The 23,423-nt window shown below is 35.3% G+C and overlaps 1 protein-coding gene across 3 annotated transcripts in view; it reads right to left on the bottom strand.

Moving 5' to 3' along the window:
* Positions 1-4,716: 4,716 nt before the first annotated feature.
* The window catches only part of EPHA6 (EPH receptor A6), an 871,253-nt gene continuing 852,546 nt past the window's right edge, over positions 4,717-23,423 (bottom strand). For all 3 annotated transcript variants that reach the window (XM_044251185.1, XM_044251182.1, XM_044251184.1), the window contains 4 exons: positions 20,213-20,406; positions 17,961-18,032; positions 8,188-8,337; positions 4,717-6,875 (listed from right to left, as the gene is read on the bottom strand). In XM_044251185.1, coding sequence (XP_044107120.1) covers positions 6,761-6,875; positions 8,188-8,337; positions 17,961-18,032; positions 20,213-20,406 — 531 coding nt within the window. In that variant the 3' untranslated portion in view covers positions 4,717-6,760. The remainder of the gene's footprint in view (positions 6,876-8,187; positions 8,338-17,960; positions 18,033-20,212; positions 20,407-23,423) is intronic.

Genomic DNA, 23,423 nt, shown 5'->3' with positions numbered 1-23,423 from the left:
TGAAGATGTGTTTAAATAAAAATTTAACAAAAGCAATTTCTAGCTAATGCATACATTTCATTCTACAAATTACTAAATGTAGAAGAGAGATTTAATTTATTATAAAGGCAATAGAAGAGGACATTTTAAATTAGGTAAAAATCTTGTAAGTGCATTGTTTACTCATCTTTATGATTTAGTACTATTCACTCCATCTATCATGATTTCAAAAAGTTAAATGATATTTGGTTTTTCTAGAACACAGGCAAATGAAGACTGTTCTGAGGATGATGATCTATAAATGTGGCAAAACTCATAGAAATGTTTACATCGCTATTGCTTGCATGTAAGCTCATATTTAAGTATGAAAACAAGGACGTCTATCTTCAAAGTTAATAATGCCTAAATATAAATTTTGGATATATGAAAAATGAAGGCTCTTGTACCTTGAATTTTTCTTTATGATAATATATCATTTTGTAATAAAGACAGTTTTCCCTTCATTTGAGGGCTAATGAGCTAGAGACTGGGATAACTAAATAGGAATTCTTTCATTATTTTGTAGAATACTCTAAAGTCGTATCTCAGTTGCTCTGATTTTTATTTGAGTGGATAACTTATCTTAACCAAAAGTGAATTTCTTATAACAAAATAGATATCCAGAGGTTAAAAATAATGGAAAAATATAGGTAAGCAAAGAGCTTTACTTGAGAGAAGATTTTTCACTGAGTTTGATACCTTTCTAATTTAAAACTCCAGGAAATTGTGTTGTTAATCTGCACTTCATATTCTAATCGAAAGTAGGAACCGCTTCTTTATATCACATTTAAGAACTATCTTTCATACTCATCTGTCATGTAGTTTTCCTGTAATGCCTTTGTTATTCTTAAAGATGAATTAGGTATGTCTAAGGAGAGTGGAATTCTTCCTTGAGATTTTCCCTCTTAAATGAAACAAATCAAAAGTTCTCTTAATGATACAGAGATCAGGTGCTGTAGTTAACCAGCATGGCATGGAAACTCAAGTGAGAACCTTTCTTTGTTTTGAAAGAAACTTCTTTCAGTGGGAAAGTGCAAAAATATAATATAATGGAAGTGATTTGGTATCACTAAAAGATACACAAAACTTTGTATTTGCCAGATTTTTTTGAAAGATGAACTTTATATTCTTTTGGTAGTGCTTTGCTACCCTTAGTAAATGAAAAATTTTCTTTCTATTATTTTTGTTTCATTTTTAAAATTCAGTAATTTTGAATCAACAGTGATTCAAAGGTAGACTTTAAAATCTTTTCTAAAATCCTAAAAAAGCAAATGCCAACCAACCAATTTTTGTTTTGAATTGAAAGCAAAGAACCCAAGATTTTTTTTTTTTTAAAGTAGGCTCCATGCCTAACATGAAGCCCAACATGGGATTTGAACTCACAACCCTGAGATCACGACTTGAGCTGAGATCAAGAGTCGGACACTTGACCTACTGAGCAACCCAGGTGCCCCCCAAATTTTTCAATTAAGATGTAAACATCCTTTTTTTATACATTTATATAAATCCATCATGAACTTGAAATTCAAAGCTAATTATTAGAAGAAAGAGGATTAGAGTTATATTTTGATGACCTGTATCTTCGGATCTGTTGACCTTTTTATCCTGGAAGTGTCACATCCCATATAACATATAAGATTCATTTTTATCCTGTGAAATCTTTGAAATACCTGACTAATATTTTGTTTTTTAAGGAAACAATAAGAGGAAGTGGGCTTATTTATGCCTCTGCAACTTAAGATTTTTTTCCTTTCCTTTATTTCATCTAGTAATATGTTAGATTTAAGCATGAGTAATCATCTCCTTCTCTTGTTATATGTGTCATGTTTGAAAGAATTTTATGCAACTATTGCAGGTTCATAATTATTATAATGTTTACTAACACCAGTGAATTGACCTGGGCAAGAAATGCTTCCAGAGTTGTTTTGAAAAAAGGCTAATGTTTCCTAACTGGAGGCACATTTGAGGTAGTAAATCTATGCACAAACTGAAAAGTTTGCCCCTGGACAAGAAAAATCTGACTCCTAAGGAGAGAATGTCTTAAGAGAATTCTCCAAGTATGCTCCTCTCTGCTAGAGGAAGTAGGGGGGTGTTCTATGAGAATTTGAGGTGCAAAATAAATTTCTTCCCATGAAGATTGCAAACCCAGTTCACACTGGACAAGACCTTATTAATTTATTTAATGTATTTTTATTCTATGGAAAGAGCTGGCCCTTAGTGACTTGGCAATCACAGGAAACATAGCAGATAGGCTCCAGTCTCTAAGTTTTAAGCTTAAGAGTTATTTTGAAGGTAAGGACAGTATAGCCGAACTCACCTTTGCCATAAAATTCTTATGTGTGTAGGAGACACTTCACAGGTATTTGTTAAATTGAACTAAATAAAGTTTATACTGTCTTTACTAACCATTATAAAGGTTGAAAGTTGCTGAAATGTTGATCATAAAAAACAAAAGTTAGGTGATTCAGTGCCCGGTGTCCAAATGAGAGACTAATACCAATTTGACTCAGTGTATTCCTCTACCTTTTGGAGTCTTCATATAAAAAGCATCAGAATATTTTTGGATTGAACATGAAGTGATATGAGTCTTTTCTACTAAATGGAATCTTTAAGCTTGGAAAAGCTAAGCTGATGATATTAAAAGGAGTGATATATTTCCTTCTAGTCTCTGTTATATGTACATGTACATCAACTGTGAACTGATAATGATTTTTGATTCTTAAAATACAAATTTTTTGGGGATGCCTGGGTGGCGCAGTTGGTTGAACGACTGCCTCCGGCTCAGGGCGTGATCCTGGAGTCCCGGATCGAGTCCCACATCAGGCTCCCAGCTCCATGGGGAGTCTGCTTCGCTCTCTGACCTTCTCCTCGCTCATTCTCTCTCTCACTGTCTCTCTCTCTCAAATAAATAAAATAAAATCTTTAAAAAAAATACAAATTTTTTTAAATTAATAATAAATTTCCTTACCTAAAGCTATAGAAAAGGATCTTCATTATCCATTTTGAAATCACTTTCCAAAGCACTTAATTCCCAGTTAATAAAAAGCCAGAGTTAATTCCTTCTCTGTGAGTGCCAATGCTCCCGTTTATGTGGTGGGGCCCAAAATACTAATGTATGAGTTCTGCAACATTCCCTTCTTCCCTCCATCTTCAGCCTCTTCTAAAGGAGAGTGGTAAGATTTTTTTTAGATGTTCTATGCTCTTTTGTCAGTAGGGATCAGGGTAGAATGATAGAAGCTGAGAAGGGAAATGAGATGGGATGGAGGAATAAAGAGAGAAAAACAGAGAGGTTGAGGAAGGAAGTTTTAGAAAAATTAATGAAGGAACAGAAAAAATAAACCTAATGTTGGTGAAAATTTTGGAATAAGAGAGTTAACTGAATGATTTATAAAGTAGAAATTCGGTAGGGAAAAGATATAAAAAACTGATTTTTTAAGCAGCATGGTTAAGGTTAATTCTTCACCACCTCTTCAGAACTTTTGTAAAGACTTTGCTTTTCAAGAATTGAATTTGGATTTTTTTTCCCTTTGAGGACTAAGATAGGTCTTAGAACTGTAGTTAGAAGGCTGTTTTATTCAGGTGATAGCTGGATAGATTTTAAAGAGTAATGCAGAGTATTCAGGTATACAAATTTTTTTTATTATGGCATGCATAACTTTTTATCAACAGCTATAAGATAACTCAGTGCAAAAGTGCTGTAAATTTTTTATTCTTGTTAAGCCAAGAGCTTTGCAATTTCTGATTGCTTTTTTAATGATTTACATACCTAATCTCTCTTCTTGGTTGTGCATATTTTTCCCAAGTATGCCTTATACTATGGAATAATGAGTTGATTATAGACTGTAAAATGACCACCCAGGAAATAAAATGAAAATGGTTTCTTCAACTGTTTGATTTATAAAATCCAAAAAGCTCCTCAGTAGTATAGATTAGAAAATTTTAAAATAAAGTAGGTACATGAAGGTATATGCATATTGAAGTTATCAAAAATCATTACTGAAGGCTGCGATTTATGTAAGTTACTAATTTTCTTCCTAGAATTAAGGTCTATACTTAAGCATTTTAAACAGTGTTAATTACTAAATATGTGCACTAGTAAGTCTCAAAATATTTCACATAAAATTTCCAAATAAATTTGGCAATTTAACTGTTAGTATTCCTGGATCTTATAATATCCTTGGGATCAGGGGTCTGTGAATGGTAGGCAATTAAGAAATAGATACCTTTGTTTTTTTAATGTTTCTGCTTAATCGTGCACAAATATTTTAACCATGTGCACACACAACATCTCTGACCATGAGGAGGTTCAAAATTACACGTAGGATTATCATGTTTACAGTTCTGAAAAATATAAATATAAAGAAATTTTAAAGAGCATTTGGGGTAAGGGACGAAGGAGAAAGGGAGTTTTATAATACTGTAGAAAGGTATTAGGGAAGAAAAAAAGAAATAAATTAATCAGATACAGAAAAAGATCTCTATTATTTAAGAAAAAAATTCTTAACTGTGAACTTTAATCTTGCAAGTAGTGAATGCCCATCTCATAGAAGTTTAAATACTTTATAGAATTTATTTCAACAAAGTATACAGATGTTGCTGACAGAGTCCTATGGAAGACCATAATTATTCTATTCCTTATTTTTCTAAATACTTTTTTGTTGTATTATAAAAATAAATATATATGATTAATAAATTTAATCTGTTTTATATTTGTTCTTATTTAATATATATTTGAAGATAGGTAAATGTGGAAATTTTATATTTCCTCTACATGTAACCAGATCTGTGTAAATGTATCAAGCAAACTGCCGATAGTGTATGAGTGATGCATGACCATGCACATGGTGGCTAGAAAATGTTGCTAGCTATTTCGGACACACTTACTTAAAAAGTGATGCATTTCTCACTTTTTTTCTTTTTTAGTATACTTTAAGGAATACTTTAAAGACTCTTCCTTCTAGTTCTATACACTTTTTTTTTTAATGAGAAAAAATTAAGCTGTGGTAGACAAAAGTCAGGAGATAAATCAGCAAAAGAATGTGTGTGGAAGGCTCTAGTCTAATGGGACAATCAACAAACCTAAAAGAATAAAAGAAAGTGCGTCTCCTTTAATAGCAAGACAGCTGCTATTACCAAAAAATGTGATTTAGGTGGGAACTGGAGAAAGTGGGTTGGGCACCTTTACATCTTAAATCAAAGAAAAACCGATTTATTAAATAAGCATCTTTAGACAGCCTGCTATTTTTAAAATCGCTCTCTCTCAACACATCTTGCCTACTCTTCCAAACTCACCGCAGGAGCCATTCTGTATTTTCACAGTCAACAGCTGATTTTACAATTGAACTTACTCATAAAGCAGCACTGTTTTGATAAACTGACTCAGCTTAGTTCCCTGAAAAATACATTTGCCTTTTTTTTGCAGCCTCTGAGACAATTATGACAACATACCCTAGCTGTGTTCACATTTTTATGTTATTGTGTTATGGGTCCAGGTTGACACACAATTTATATATGCTCATGTGTTAGGTCTGTTCATATCCTCTTTGGAACATGCAGTGGCCTACTTGTCTCTTGAAAGGTTTGGAAAACAGCTCAGCATATTCATGTAACTTATACTTTAGGAACAAAATACAAAAATTCCTAAACTTGCAAAATGCACCAATAGCAGACATTCACTAGATATGTTTATTTTGGGAGCCACCATATAGCTATCATAAAATTGTGTTTAAACTAAATTAATTACTTTTTTTACATTAAGTCTAAGGTGATAATCTTAGATCTTTTATTCAAAGCAATTCTACTGAAAATAACTAATTTTCTCAGTGCTTTGATAACTGCTTTTGCAAACTTGTGAAGGTGAACCAAGGGAATAGACATGGTTTTATTTCATGCTTCACTCTATGAAATCCTTTCAAAAACTGGTCTCACTCTTACCCTTTTGGGGGTGATCTTCATAAGGTTGGAGAGAAATATACTATAGTTAGCAAAACTTAGAAGGGAAAAGCCTCTAAACTACCACTTACTACTAAATATGTAGGACACTATAAAGTCAATTAAAAAAAAATAAACAAACCCAGCCTTAGAAGATTGAAAAGCACAGTATGTTTCTCCCTCTCCCTCCCTGATAACCTCCTCCTTAGTGCAGTCACACCTGACAAGAATTCACCAAATGACATCACTGGTTATTTCTGCAAATAATTCTAACAACATCAGGCATCAATAGTTAAATAAATATAATACAAATAAATACACATACAAATAAAACAAATAACAATATGATCCATTGAGTTGAATATAATTATCTAAAAATATTCATGTCAGTTTGGAAGCTACTTGATCACAAAACATGAAAGAAATGTCAACTATTTCTTTTTCATCTACCATCAAACTCTAAATACATCATTAAGGAAGCCACACCTGGGCAAATTCCTTTGGGTTAAGTTAGTGAACACTTTCCAAATACTGTTGTACAAAGTTACACATCCATGCTGAGTAATTTACCATTGTGTAGTGATAATCTGAGGTGGGCCAGGGTTTTATTTGCAGATTATTTAGAGAGGAGCTATGAGGCATAATTTTAAAATCCAGGTTGGAAGCATAAACAAAAGGTGCGTGCCCGAAGTCTGAACAGGAGACTGCAGTTTATGAAGTGATGTTTGGAGAATCAGAAGAGAGGGTAGTAGAGAGGGTATCTTTCATTTTAGAAATGCTGAGGCACAAAACACAAGTGCTTGTAGTACTTTCATACATGAAATCCTTTCTCCTGTATATGCATCATTTGTAAACGTAAGGTCTGTATACTGCTGACTATCCGTCTCTGGTGTCCAATGAGTAGGACTCCAATTCTTCTAATATCACTGTGAGAGAGAAAAAGATGTAGAGATGGGGGTGGGAGTGGAGGAGAGAGAATATGAATATTTAGATCTGGTAAGTACAAGGAGATAAGAATTGAAGATTTACATATGGTTAGTGTGTTCCATGTCAGATTTGCTTATGAATTTAACAAAAATTGTATAGCTGGTAAACTGAGAGTTTAAGCAGAGATACAGGTGAACAGTTACATTTTTCTTCTCCCTGGTGCTAGATAATGTATCCAGTCTACCTCAAATTTAAGGATACAAAGGAAAATTTCACATTCAGGTACCAACGTAATGTTCAGACATTCCATAGACCTAAAGGGAATACAATTTTTAAAAGATTTATGTATTTATTTTAGAGAGACAGAGAGGGAGAGAGGAGGGGCAGAGGGAGAGGAAGAGAATGTCAGGCAGACACCCTGCTGAGTGCAGAGCCCACCTAGGGGCTCGATCTTATGACCCTGAGATCATGATGTGAGCTGAAATCAAGAGCGGATGCTTAACCAACTGAGCCACCCAGGTGCCCCAGTTAACACTGCTGAAAATTTTTATCATTATCTAAATTGTACAATTTAGATTGTACAATTTAGATAATGATAAAAATTTTCAGCAGTGTTAGCAAAATAATATATAGGGTAGAAGATACAATGTGGACTGTATCTGAGCCCTATGGTCATTAAATAATCTGAAAAAATGTTCTGTATTATGTTGAACTATATAAAGTTGCCATTACTATTTCAAACTAATGGCAATCTCATATGATTCAACCAACTAGTTTTAGTGTCTGCCTTTTAAGCACATGTTTTACTGCACCCAGCCAAGGAATAAGAACATTTTACAGTACCCAGGCAAGGAATAATTTTTGAGACAATGGAAAAATGTCCAACTTGTATAATATAGATAAGGAGCTCTGAAATTACATGATGATAATGTACTACTGCAATTACTCCATTTGATGAAGGTAATAGAAATTGATTATGCAAGATTAGTATATGTGAGTCATAAGTAATTTGCTTAGGTAAACTGTGCTGATGTAGTCTAGGATGTGAATGAGAGTAATATACATTTCAGAAAGCATTTACAAATTTTTAAAATAGCTATTTGAATTAAACATATTCTTCCAAAGGAAAATAGTTAAAAGTGTAATGTCCAATTACCACTAGAATGATAATCAGAAATGGTGAGGAAAGATGTGGAAATGCCATACTAGAATTAGGAAATGTAGTTGAATCATGGTGTTTTGATCTGGTATTTGAATTTGTAACAACTTGAGTGGACTGCTAAGCATAATAATAAACCTAGGACCACTTACTCAATGTTCATTCTTGAAATTAGGTCAAAAGTCGTAAACCCTGCTGCCATGAAGTTATTTTTATATTGCCCCATCTTTATAGAATCCAGCCATTCACCAACTGTGACAAACAAAGGATATTCCGGAACTTCACCAGGGGATTCTGGCATTCTACAAGAAAACAAACAAACAAACAAAACCCATGGAGACCATTTAAAAGTCAGAGACAGCAAAAAATATCCAAGTCCCTTTTTTTCCTTTTACAATATCCTTGCCTCTAATGTTTTCATACTCCATTAAAAAATAATCTCTAATTTTTCCATTACATTCAAATCAGCCAGTTTTATCTGGTCAGTTTCACTTATCACTTTGTCTTTTTCTGCTTTTTTGCTACTAACTGGGTTTTATACTAGATATAGCTTGAGAAAACCCACATCTTGTGAACTGCTATTTACTTTTTCCTCTTGCATAAAATTGTGTTTTCAAACCTGAGGAATAGCCCAGTCCTCATCCCCAAAGGACAGTTAGTAGCCATAGGCTGTTTACTCTTATACTTTCTAACCTGTCACCAAATGCCTTTTTACATTTGATATGACCATCCTTTCTCCTTTTCACAGTGAATTCATTGATCAAGCCTCCATTTATTTATTCTTAAACATTCAACAAGAATTTATTATTTATTAAAAAATAATCTCTGCTGTTACAGAGCTCAGTGGCATGAATAAGATTTACATACATTCAAGCCTAGAGTAAAACAGCCCAAAGCACAGATATAATATGGCATAAAACAAAGCAAAATCAATGCAAGTTTGGGTTAACAAGAAAAGGGAATCCAGCATTAATGGATCTTAACGTAAGTGAAATGGACATCTGTATTTTTGTTTCTAATATTTAATGCAAAGGGCATTGCAGTTGGGGATATTTTTGTATTTTTTTTCTTTTTTTCTTTTTTGAGAGACTGGGAGGCGGGGAGGGGGCAGAAGGGGAGAGAGAATCCTAAGCAGGCTCCACACCCAGCACAGAGCATGACATGGGGCTCAATCTCACAACCCTGAGATCGTGACCTAAGCCAAAAAATCAAGAGTCGGACACTTAACAAACTGAGCTACAAACAGGAGTCCCATATTTTTGTACTTTTAATATAAAAATCATATAAAGGTATTATTTTGGAAAGGCTAGCAGATGTGTGTGTATTCATACATAAATATATACATTATATATGTGTATATATACATATATATACAGAATAGTTTTATATAAGCTAAAGATAGAATAAGCATGGAAGTAACCTTAGAAACTATAGTAAAATTAACTAAGAATTATATATTTAACTGATTCTGGCAATAAACTATATTATTCTGCTTCTAGAAATACATGAAAATTGTTAAAAATTTTCATGTATTTTATATGGTTTTACAAAATACCTGGCAGTAAAAAGTGCTCTGAAAAACAATCTGAGGGGTTTGAAGTGGCGGGGGGGTGGGAGGTTGGGGTACCAGGTAGTGGGTATTATAGAGGGCACGGCTTGCATGGAGCACTGGGTGTGGTGAAAAAATAATGAATACTGTTTTTCTGAAAATAAATAAATTGGAAAAAAAAAGACCTAAAAAAATTAAAAATAAAAAAGAAATAAACAATACTAAGCCGGGCTTCATAAAAAAAAAAAAAAAGTGCTTTTATAAGCATTTTATTAGTCTTCTAGGGTAATATATACATCATTAAAAGTTATTAGGTCTAGAGTTTATATTAAATAGTAGAGCAGTAACCTTTTTTTGTGATGGTATTTGAGTCAAATCAGTATTTTATAAGTAATGAAAAATATTCCCATTAAAAGTTAGAAGGTTAATCCAAATTTCATTTACTTTGCTTTTAATTTTTTATAAAATTAAAGAAGGAAAGAATCCATGGGGACTTAACTAGATCCATAATTTTAACATTCGTATTTGGAATATTTGATTATAATCATATTTACCATTCATATTTGAACTATTTCACTTTAACTAGAAACAGATAGTGTATGAATACTAGTATATGAACGACAGTATATGAACCACGTGAAATAAGAAGAACTCCATTGTGAGACAGAATGGAGTATGAATGTTGTATAACTCTGGTATTGTTTTGTTAAAAATATATGAGAATGGGAGTTAGGCTATAAGGTTAGTGCATAAGGTAAAACATAAAAACCTCTAATAATCAAAATTACCCATAAAAATCCTTTAAATTACCCTTAAATCATCAGTCCCTGTACATTGTACAACTCTTGAAGACTCTGAAAGAGGTCACTTGGAATTTTTTAGGACAAAGTCCCCACTAAAGGCCTCGAGTTCATTTTTTGGTTTTTCTTTGATTGTTATATTGACTTCCCTTTTCCCAAACTGGGGTCTAGTTGAAGATGGGGATGAAGATGAAGAAAGAAAATGAGGAAAAAATAGGGGTTTTGCTTTTAATATATAATTCAAATTTGCATAAATTAAATGCATGTATCTTGTGACTACATAGTGGTTCATATTGAGTCCGGTAATTCTTAAGAGTGACTTGTATTTTTTTTACTAGTAATCATTTCTGTTACTATATTTCCAATTTGGGAGGCTGATAAAAGCTACATGCTTTTTTCTTATATAATAAATTGCAATGCTATTTGATTGTGGGCTGATTCATTCAAATTAATATTGGAGTGATTCATGATTTGACCCTAATGAAGATTAGTTATGTCCAAAGATTGAAAACCTATCATAAATACTTTATTATTGCCATATTTGTTGCTCCCTAGAGATTTTAATATTAATAAGTATTATAAAATAAGCAAAATTCATATAAAATAAAAACTAATAAAGGTACCCACTGCAAACAGAGTTATATAGGATTTTTAATTAGAGCATTTCTCCAAGTCTTCACTGTTCTAATGTACAATGTGAACATACAAGAAAATTAGCAATGGCATCTGCATTATTTTCCTAAATTATCTGACTAGTTTCTATAAAACATAGTTTAAGAAATGCTGCTATAGTAAATTTACTAAGTTTAAATATCAAAATGATCAGGGTACCCTTTGGCTTACTAATATAAAGCCACACATGCTAGGAAACTGAATGTCCTATTTTAAAACAAGGTGGCTCCCATATCTTTTAATTACTTGTCAAAGAAGTTTGTTGACTAAACAAAATTAAAACAATGTATTTAAGTGACTTTCCCTTCATATTCCCATGCCAGACTTGATGCACAGACAGTGTCAGGTGACTTCTACTTCCCTCTCCTGAGATAACTCTGGAATAACTCTCCAGCGTTCACAATTTATAATCCGTGAGTGGAAATGTAATTTGCTAATTTTACGTCCTTAGTATAGAAAGGTCATGGAAGGACATTCTGTATACTAAATGACTTAAGTGGCCTATTTCTCTGTTGAAAAGCATGCACTATTTGCTCCCAGAATGTTCAATACCATAATTCCCTTTCTCTCCACACATCTTTAGTAACCTAGTTACTCTTTGGCCTTTCTACCACTGCACTGGCAGGTGATTTAGTAAGGTCAGGATCCCCTCATTGTTCATAGCCACTGTGCAATAACTCTTCTTTCACCTTATCTTATAACGAAGTTGAAAAATGCTGCTATTTTCCGGCTTTGAGGGCTGGGTACCATCACCCTCACATGAATTCTCTGGAATATTACCTAATAAACAATAAATGCCCTTTCTTATCAACCATGTACAATGATAAATTCAGTCTGCCATTTGCTGAGCACATAGAAATTTCTGCTCTTTGGTGATTAGTGGGAGCTGCCCACCTGAGAAATATCTTTATAGCAAAATCTGCAGCTCATGTTGAAAAAAAGTACATATTGTAGAACAGAAGGTCAGGGGTCTCTCACTTCCCTCAGAAAAATGAGGAAGGGGTAAAGTTAGGAAATTCTAAATGTATAAATGATGGTCAATTTAGATTAGAGAGAGGGCTGGAATATAGGTAGAATAGGTAATGACACAGTTTAAGGTTCAATAAATATATACTTGTAATACATCTAAGTATGTAAAAATGAGTAACATTGATAGAGCCAATAAATTTTTACTCTAATGAGCCCTTTGAGTTCACAATAGCACTATTCTTTTTAAGATTTATTTATTTATTTTAGAGAGAGAGGATGCCTGCAGGGGGTGGGGGACAGAGAGAGAAAGAGAGAGAAAATCTCCAGCAAACTCTCCACTGAGTGTGGAGCCCCATGTGGGGCTTGATCCCAGGACCCTGAGATCATGACCTAAGCTGAAACCAAGAGTCAGATGCTTCACTGACAGAGCCACCTGGGTGACCCAGTACTAGTCTTTTTTTTTTTTTTTTTAAAGATTTTATTTATTTATTTGACAGAGTGAGATCACAAGCAGGCAGAGAGGCAGGCAGAGAGAGAGGAGGAAGCAGGCTCCCTGCTGAGCAGAGAGCCCGATGTGGGCCTCGATCCCAGGACCCTGAGATCATGACCTGAGCTGAAGGCAGCGGCTTAACCCACTGAGCCAAGTTCTTACATAGATAATCAATAGATATGGAAACTGCCAGTAAAAAGCAAGAAGGTTTTTATTTCCAAAAGTTTTCCATGTTTTATATTTATCATGCAAATATAATAATAATAGATTTATTAAAAATGATTCAAGAAAGGTTATACTTTGAGAAACACTATTGCAAAGTAAGATCTTGTTTTAATATGAAACCATCACATGCTTAAAGGCTTTTCTCTTATTACGACTCTAAGATAACTTTTTCCCCCTAGCTGTTATACATGGTTAGCGGAACTGCACAGATTAGGTCCATTCTATTTTACATTGCCTTTATTTCAGTTACTTATTAATAATTTGAATGTTTCAGTAGTATTCATGAATATTAATCAAATAAGTATATAATGATCTACATTTTGATACTTAATAATTTAATTCCCTGAAGTTAGGCTCCTATGGTGCTAGCAATATTCTTTTATTACAGTTGACTACTCAATCTTATAGTATGTATCTTTTTGTTTCAGTTAAATTACTTCTTTGGGAAAAATCTATAAGACAGAAGAATTTTTTTAAAAGTTTAAGTTAAAATTCCCTGATGGCAGGGACCAGATTTCACATATATTTCTATTTTCTGTAGACCTTAGCATAATGCTGAAAGTTTTATAGGAATTTTAAATAAGTGGTGATTTAGACTTGAGCATTCTGTATAGAAAAGTTTAGTCCATGACATAATGGCTGACTCATGATGAATGATCTATTTTGACTTAGTTCCCTTAAATTGAAGAGTAAGTACATATTGATGGTGCTTGCTTATCCCTGCCTTTGTGGGTTTCAGAGTGGAGAGAGAGGCAGCTATAGGTGGAGTGAGGTAGCCCAGGGTGAAGGGATCTAGAACAATAGCAACAGTGTTCAACTTATTCAATATCACCACTTTCACATGCATTTCTGATCTCATAACTCAGGGATTACACTTCACACTATTTAGTTAATCTATACATAATATACAAATTATCTACCTAAACTTTGAAGGAAGAATTTGTTTTATCAAATGAAAAGAAAACCTTGTCCTCTCTATAGTCAGGTGGGATAGCAAACTTGAACATAATCTTGAACATGACTTAAATTAATAAAAGAATTTTGATAATCTTTTAAAAATTTTAAGGTATAATTTTACTCAAAATGCTATAAAATCTAAAATGCATAGAATCATGCCAATATTTTGTGACTGTTTTATGATTGTGGGCAGTATCTCATGGTTCCAAACCATGTGACTCTCCACAATGTTAAATAGGGAGAATGAATTATTTTTCATCAGCCTTTTATTTTCAGTAAGTCTTCAAGTGTTTTAAATTGATATGATTATTTAATTCCCATAATAAGGATGATAACTAGCAGAAAGTAGGAAGGAATGATAATTTTAAAATTTTTGATGTGTATGAACACAGGAATAGACACAGAGTAGGAATATTATTGCTTAAAAGTCTCCCATAATTCTGAGTACCTCACTCATTGTCCCTATAGCCAGGGTGACAGATCACTGAACCTCAAGGAAAGCCCATTTTTGTATGAAAATAATATAGGAACAGAAATGGATTCTTATCACATGCTAACTATAATTCATTGGCAGTGGTTCTCAAAATATGGCCTTAAAAATGATGTTATGGCAGCATCTGGGCTCAGTGGGAAAGGGTGTTGTGATGATTAGTAATGTCTGCCATAACAAGGAAAAAGAAGGAAAGCATATATTTGCCAGCACTGGAAAAGTTCAATCTATAAAATGCCTGAGGATGTAATTCTGGAACTGTGTCGCTGCCATATTTTCCTCATTTCTCTATTTTGTTGTAGTTACTACGCCCCCCGCACCCCAAGTAATGTTCAAGTGGCTGAACATTGTAGGAGGATGTTGAGGGGATATATTGACTAAGTGTTTGTTACTTATTCCCATGAATGAGGGCATGTACTCTAACTCCTTGGATTTGCTTAGTAGAACATAAAATAACAGGCTGTGCTCCACTGCAAAGTCTTTTTGGGATTTTAATATACCCCATCCAGGAAGTCTGATTAGTTCAGAGAAAATCTATGTGGAAATATAAAAAAATATATACTTTTCTTATAATCATATTTCTGAAACAGTGCCGTAATGGGAAGAATCTTGCCATTTTGCATGATTGTACACTGTGTGGTGGAAAGAACAAAGACTTTGCAGTTGGTGGACCTTGTTAAAATGTCTGCTCCACTAATTACTTCCTTTACTCTTTGAGTTTCTCTTTCTTAATCTGAAGGATGGGGATAATAATAGGGTGGATTAAATGACCTTATAGATAAAAGTACCTAGTACAATAACTGAAACACAGTAGGCTTTCAACAAATGGCAATAAAAGTTATTATTGATGATATATATTGGAATTTTTGTCAGTATTAGTATTGGTATTGACATCAGTATTATCATTAGCTTGTGCTGAGAGCTCATGTGAATTAAGTTTAGATTTATCTAACAGGTAGAACTTTCCTATTTCCTGATTAATATTTAATATTCTGTCTTCCTTCCACAGAGTTTTGATAATCAATCAGTTACAACACTGATTTTGGCTAGCCATTCATTTCTCTCTCATGGGAAATACCATTAAAACTTATAGTTATAGAAATTAGAATAGGTCATCTATGACCTGGTAGAAACAACCAGGCAAGTGCTGATTATGTGGAGCCTAGACAGCAATGAGCAAGATCTTCTAGAAATCAATGGAAAAATTCATATCCAATTGTTGAAAGTTCCTGTCCTCAGAAGACAGCATTAGAGGTGCTTTATGAATTGGATGGAGGAGGTAGTACCATTTAGTCTTAAAACATTTACTTGTGGTTTTCTAAAGCAGAGGTTCTTAATTATTATACTGGTTTGAACTTTTCCCTATCCTCATGATTCACACATTACTGATACCCAAGTAGTTGGAAGTTCAACAGTAGATTTATGTGTACTAAGTAAAGTGGTGGTTCCAGTTCCTAAAAGCTAAAGTTTTAAGATCCTTAACTGTGGCCCCACAGGTAGAGAAACTATTTTTAAGTGTCTTGGCCTGGGCAGAGCATAATTTCTGAAGCAGGTGATTACCATGGACTGTCCTTCTGTTCAACTGCTGCCCATCCCTGGATGCCCCTTTTTAAGCTGATATCACCAAAGAGCCCATAATCTGTAAAAAAGTTTTTGTCCGTGCTGGGGATCTATGGCAGAGACTAGAGAAAAGTATTATTTTCCCATTACATGGTCACATTGGTCAAAAAGGCACTGGCCAACTGACTTCAATCTAGTGCTTCAGTGTGTGGAGGAATCAGGGGTGAGAGTTGAAGAGGTTGGAGAATAAATGTGTAGAATTACGTGGGTGGGGTGTGGAAGGTCGGGCCGGGCGAAGGAGCACTCATATAGTCATTAATCTATTACACTATTAAACCACTGGACCTCAGATGTGACCCTGGGAACCATGGGGATATGCTTGACTTGGGACTGAGAGTAGCTATAGCATTTATCATGAGGGCCAGAGGAAAGGGAGTGAGCGGTGTTTCGAAGGTCATGGCCAGGCCCTGCTCCTGATGTCATTCTCCACATAGACTTGGCTTCAAAGTCGGCCTTTTCGCCCTACACCATGTAATAGTTACAAATACTTTAAAAAGGAGGTTATAAGGCAACATTGTTGAATGAATAAAAGTGAAGGTAGTTCGAAATTCACATTTATGAAAGGATGACTACCTATATTAACAAGGTACTTCTGCAAATTATTTTTTAAATCAATTAGATTTAAAATGATACTTATAATATTGCTATGTTCCCTATACATCCACATACTTTCTTGAGTAAGAGAGAAGAACTGAAGAGAGCTCTGAATATTCCCACGAGAGTGTGCCAGGCCCAAGAATATCAGCCTTATTCAGAACAGCTGCTCCAATGAAAGCTTTCCCTGACCAACAGTTTTTTTTTTTTTTTTTCTCTATTGGGTGTTCTGTCTTTTGAGAAGAGAAAGAAATTGCAGATACAAGATTTATAAAATTTCTAATATGCTAGTATAAAATTATTGAGCTGCGGGTTTCACAGCTTTCCTCATTCCCCATTTGTTGCCTTAATTTCTTCCCTTCTTACTATTCTGTCAAGAGAAAGGATAAAAGCTTCTCAGGTGAATTGTTGAGAAAAAAGCAATTAGAGTGGAATAAAAACCATGGGGACCTAGTGGATGAGAGAGTTATGTCAGTACAGAAGCGTGAGGGAATCCCAGGAGGCTGGGGAGACTCCAGAGTCTAATAAGAGTATAGGTGAGTTTAATCAGAGTTGCTGTGGATTACACACTTAAACTCCTTTACCTGCTTGAGAGATAAATGGGCGGAGAGATTGAAATTCTACTCCCTGTCATGTTCCTTTAATCCAGCATGGCACTAAGACAGATGACTGGGCTTTGGGAGCTGGGGGATGGACAGTGCCACAGTTTTATAAGCATAAAACAAACCACAAATCCTTTAGCTAAATTGTTATCCTTCATACCATGTCTCTTCCCTTTATTTTTTTTTAAATTTTATTTATTTGAGAGAGAGAATGAGAGAGAGAGAGAGCATGAAAAGAGAGGGTCAGAGGAGGAAGCAGACTCCCTGCCAAGCAGGGAGCCTAATGCAGGACTTGACCCCGGAACTCCAGGATCATGACCTGAGCCAAAAGTAGTTGCTTAACCAACTGAGCCACCCAGGGGCCCTATCTTTTTCCTTTAAACAGTCTCAGTTCTCTGGGATCAGGGACAGGGTGGGTGGACAGTATTGGAGGTGAAGGGGTTGACAGGGGTAACCTTCTCAGGCTGCTGTGAAAACACGAGTGGTGATAACAGTTCAGGCAAGTGTACCTGTAGAACTCTGTTTTTCTTTGTTTCTCCAAGAAAAGTGTATTAAAGGCAGAAAACACTAGCACATAGATCTTTGTCAGAAACAAGGATAGCAAATCAGTCACAGAAACTTCTATTTGGTTTCCCGGATATCAGACTTCAGAATCAAATCAAACTGCCAACTGTACGTAAAGTACCCAACTCTCGCCCGTGTGTGGCAGTACCATCACCGACTTGCCATCTGCTGGCCTGTCCACAGGATGCCTGCACATCCCGTTACACCCCTGGCCCCATGACACAAGTCCTCATACTGACTTTACCTCTGGATCATTTTGACTTTTGGCATTTTCTCATCTCAGAGTCTTCATCAGTGTTTTCCAGCTATGATAAACATTCAGTCTCGAAAAAGCAGGGAAGAAATAGTTGTACCTGTTTTTCTTCAAAAAAAAAAAAAAAAAAGGGCTCTTACCTGCCTGCTTCTACTGCCATAGAACAGTTAGAGAGCTCTGTTGATGGGCACTGGCTGTGGGGTCCGTTAACCCTATACCACAATGAGAGGCCTGGATTAAATGAGTTCAGTTTATAGAAAACCATTAACACACATTCACTGCATTAGCTCTTTCATTTCAATGTCAATGCATGCCCATCTCTTCAGCAAAACATAAAAACAAAACGAAGAAACATTTTTAACTACTTCTCTTTCCCTTCAGAGACAGGCTTCTTAGTACTTTATATTACTTTTCTCTCTGACCTCATATTTACTCCTGCTCCATTGCAGCTGTCTTAGGCACTTTTATTCCAATGCTCTTGCTAAGGCTGCCCATAGATACCTGATCACTTTGCTGCTAAGTTCAAAGGACCCATTTCACTTTTTGTCTTGCTGAAGCTCTTGTGAAGTCTTGGACATTACACTCCTTGGAATTCTCCCCATTTTTTGCTTCTCTGTCACCACCCTTTCCCAGCTTTAGTTATTACCAGTCTGGCTCTCTTCTTTCATGGTCTCCTTTGGGTATTCTCCCTCAGCTCATTTCTTAAATCTTGGTGTTCCAGAGAACACCCTTCTTTACTTCCCTCTGTTAATTTTCATACCTTATAGTCTCCATGGGTCATCTCAACTATGCATGAATCTTCAGTTATAGTCTCTATGTTGATGATCTTCAAATCTTCAGCCCAGATCTTTCCCCCTGAGGTTCAGCTACAAATATAACTGCCTATTGGACAACTCCACCTACCTGCCCCACAGGCATCTTCAATTCAGTTTACTTGAAATGGTTTCATTTCTATTGCAAAACCCTATCTTCCTTCTCTCTCTTAGTGGTAATATTATTGGCTGGCTTGTCTAAGAAGGTAACTTGATAGAATCCTTGACTCTTTTCTCTCCTCCCCCTCCCATATTCAATCAATGACCAAGACACATTGCTCTCCTTGCCTGAGAACAAATCCATCCTCTTATCTCCCAACCCCCAACTTACTCCCACTTCATGAATTAGGCCCTAATCTTTTCTGGCTTGGGCTTAAAACACATAACGGTCTCTGTTTCTAGTCTTGTTTCTTATTTTGCACTTAGTCTAAATCAGCTCTAGAGTGATCTTTTAGAAACGCAAATGTGATCACGCTATTCTCTTGCTTAAAATCCTTCACTAAGTGTCCTTTTATGATAAAATCCTAGGTCACTCCCCCAACCCAAGCCCCCCCACCCCAGCCCTTTACTGCTTCTTCTGTTGGACTGCTTTAGGGAAGATGGGCTAGAGTAATAGTTTAATCTCTAGCTATTTCATGCTTGGCTTCACTTTACTGAGGCTGCCAATTAGTGATTTAGAGGTGAACTCTTATGTGCTCTGCAGTGAACTGAGGCCTGCTTAAGTAGTCCTTGAAGAGCCTTTGGCCTTATTATCACAAAAAGCCTGCACTGACTTGAACCTATGACCTCAAGTTGAACATCTATATATTCCGTTGGCTGTCCCCTGAGTTAGGAGAGTGAGCTTTGGAAACGCTTTTGTTATTCCTAAGTCCAATTTGGCCTAAACACATATATTCTCAATTTGATAATATTTTAAATGCAATCTTTTCAGAAACAGATAAGTGTTTCTTTCCTTCTACTCTCCCCTTTTTATAATTGTTTTTTTTAGAGAGAGGTGAGTAGATCTTCTCAACTCTACTGACTTTTATAAAATGGCATATGAGTGCCTTCATTTTCTTGTCTTGTCAGCTGTCTTTTTCTGGTTTTAGAAATGGAAAGTAACAACAGCTGGGTGTGATCATGTCAGCAGGAAACATTCTCACTCCCGGCTGATTCACAAATTGCCCCTGTCTTGCTTGCTGTTTCCACCAGAGGGACAGAACATAGAATGGACAAGAAAATTAAAGAACCTGTGGATACAAATTCTACTTACAGAGGTAAGGCAGGATCAATAAATAAAGAAAGGATACACAAATACCAAAGACCCCCACAAGAAAAAAATGTAACAAAAGTAACTCAGAAAAATTAGATACGGAGAGAACAAAAGGAGACACTGTTTTCTTAAGACAACAACAACAAAAAAACATTTAGAAAATTTTTTTCACAGCTGGTAAATAAAATATGGTTTGTATAAAATATTCTAAAAGGTTGACAACTAGACAGTTATCATGGTAAACTTTCTCCTCTCTACCTGTTAGTCTTGTCTATAGCCTGAAAGAAATGACTGTCAAGGGGAAGAAAATCAACACTATGCATCTTACACAAGGATATCCTCCACCAGGGTGTGAAGGGCACTGGGATTGCGGATCAGTTTGTCCAGGAAGCTGACAATGTCAGTAAATTTCGGTCTGTGATTTCTCTCCTTCTGCCAACAATGGAGCATCAGCTGGTGTAGAGACGCTGGACAGCCCATGGGAGCCGGAAGTCTATAACCTTCTTCAATGGACAGAATGACCTAAATGCAAACACACACAGGTTAGTCTCTTACTTTTTGGGACAAATAACACGACATCTGCTAAGTTATAATTCTTTTTTATTCGGGAAGTAGAAACAAAAATATTGGTAAACATGAAAGCTTGTGGGTACAAGCAGCCCAAACAAAGATAAACACAAAAGTTGCAAGTATCTACATTAATATCTGCTGATGTCTCTTTGAAGAAAATGTTTTTAAACATGTGGTATTCAGAGGGGAGGTTAAGCTTCATCACAATTTCGAGAAATAGTTCCTGTGTGATTCAGCTGGAACGTCTCAAACCCAATTAGGACATCAGAAAGTCAGCATAAGATTGATGTGTTTGGTGCAAACCACATGTGACAAATGTGTTAAGTAAAATCGTACCTCTGTTGAAGCACTGAACTCCTGAGTCATTTTTTATCCTTTTATAATAATGTCACTGTGTATTCTTTTGCTGGCTATCATTCCTTCTTTCTTCTTTATTGCTTATTTAATTTCTCTTTGCTTACTTCTGCCTTTCCCTTAGTCTGACTCCAACATGATTATGAAGTCCTCTCTGAACTTCTAAGGTCATTCAATCCTTGAAATGCTCTCAGTGGCTAGCTTAAGACTACAGAGCAACAGGATCGTTCAAGCCTGAGTATCCTCAGGGACAGTGCTCTCCAATAGAACTTTTTTTCTCTCTGTCCAACATGATAGAAACTGGTCACATGTGGGTTGAGTGGTTGAAATGTGGCTAAAAAGACTGAAGAATTGAGCTTTGTGTTTTAGTTCATTTTAATTCATTAAAGTTTAAATTTAAATAGCCCCATGTGGCTAGCAGCTACCATATGGGAGAGGGAGGCTCTAGAGAAAGGAATCTCTATAAGAAGCCGAAGTTAAGAATAACAACATGATGGCAATAAGGTAGTTTTTTTTTTTTTTATTTTGCTTTTTTGAACTCAGGAGATCAAATACAAAATAGGGCAGGATAGTTATCTGTTTTTTATATGGCCCACCTTGGAATCTCCTAATAATATAACATAATTGACTTGGAATTTATATAGCTTATTTTTTTATGTGTTCAAAGTATTCATGTGGCCCTTTATCTTCTTTTTCTTTTAAGATTTTATTTATTTATTTTACAGAGAGAGAGAGAGAGACAGAGAGAGAGCAAGAGCAGGGAGGAAGCAGAGGGAGAGGGGGAGAGAATCTGAGGAAGACTCCATGCTGAGTGTGGAGCCCGACATGAAGCTCGAACTCACAACCTCGATATCACGACCTGAAACCAAGAGTCAGGTGCTTAACCAATTGAGCCACCCATGTGCCCCTTTATGCAACCCTTTATTCTTATATCATCTCTGGAAGAAAGAAAAAGGAAAGGGTCCATCCCCCATTTTTGAGGTGGGAAGCTGAAGAACAGGCTGATAGTTAAAGGCAGGCACACCTCAAACTCATCCCTACCTTCATCAACAATAGATACAAAAATGTGAGTGTTGAGATTGTTAACCTGAGACTTGTCTTTATGGTAGCATCAGCTACACACTTTTTGTAATTTGTAAAAACACATCTTAATTTCTTTTTTAACTGACACTGTTGACAGGACTCTGAAATGTCCATAATTCATGCTAGAAGCAGTTCGCAAAAAGGAGCAATTATGCCTGTAAGAACCTCTTAACTGCTAAGCTTTAGCTTTTTGGTACTAGGGAATTTCTCATAATCCCATCAGTGTCTTTGTGACCAGAACACGTTAACCTGTCAGGATACTAGCATTTTTGTATTCATTTTATACCATTATTGAACAAGATTTTTTTCTTATCTGTTTTCTGATTATGTTTGTTATCAACTAAGCTTGGATTTTAAGACCTTTTGTGACACATTTTAGTAAAATAAGATATGTGTAAAATGCTTTATAGCCTCAAAACTACTGTGGATAGTTCTGAAAAGTAACTAAGAAAAATAGGACAGAATTCAATTATAAAAAGACTTTAAAATCCCACCCTAGGAGAGCACTCTAGTTGATTTGCCACAGTTACCTAATTATAAGTGCATAGAATGAAATAGGTGACAAGTGAGGTTATATTTTGAGAAAAAAAATATTAGCTGCTTATTGAGTATCTATCAGGCACTACATGATTTGCATCTTTTTCTTCACTGTGTAAAAGAATTCAATAGTTGTTATTATCTCTATTCTTTTTTTTTTTAAATTGGAGCCTAATGTGGGACTTGAACTCATGACCCTGAGATCAAGATCAAGCTGAGATCAAGAGTTGGATGTTTAATGGACAGAGCTTCCAAGGTGCCCTTTATTGTCCTACTCTTAAGTGAAAAAATTTAGACCTAGAGAGATTAAGAAAATTGCCCAAATTCACACAGCATAGGTGGCAGAGCTATCATTTAAACTGAGTTCCATTAGCTTCCAAACTTTTTTCTCTGACCACTCCCCAGAAATGCTTCTTACTTCTCATGATAAATCTTCCTTTCCAACTTTATATCAATTAACAGGATCATAGGAGTGATTTTCATGTTACATTTTGTCATAGCATTTGACTTCATTGTTTTTATTTGGATCTCAACTTTATCTTCTGTGTAAATCAAACATGTATTTACTTCATAGTTTGTAAAATGTTATCTTAGCCTGAACAGAGTGATTTTTGAATGCTTCTGAGTCTTGTACACATTTCTATTATTGCATTTATTACATTGCATTCTATTCATCTGCTTTTCCACTAGGGCTATACATACTTGAAAGCAGGAATTATGCCTGTAGATTTTACATTCTTATCATTTAGTATGGTGCCTAACACATTAATAAATGTTAGGGAACAAAAATAAAAGCTATTAGAAGAAATTTTTGAATTTATTTTGATAGAGCAGCAAATTCTTAGAAAACCTGACATTTTAAACTACCCAAGAGGCATTCAAAGTATGAGCATTGGCAGCATTTGGAATCCCCTCCAAAGGCAGGACGTGTTGATCAAAAATTGACGCATCGAGCTGCATTCTCCAAGTGATCTTATGATCTCACTTTGGACAAT

The sequence above is a fragment of the Neovison vison genome, chromosome 6 (assembly GCF_020171115.1).
Source record: "Neovison vison isolate M4711 chromosome 6, ASM_NN_V1, whole genome shotgun sequence".
Lineage (NCBI taxonomy): Eukaryota > Metazoa > Chordata > Mammalia > Carnivora > Mustelidae > Neogale > Neogale vison.
Note: the sequence above shows the minus strand (reverse complement) of the source record. Positions and strands in the feature narration are given on the sequence as shown.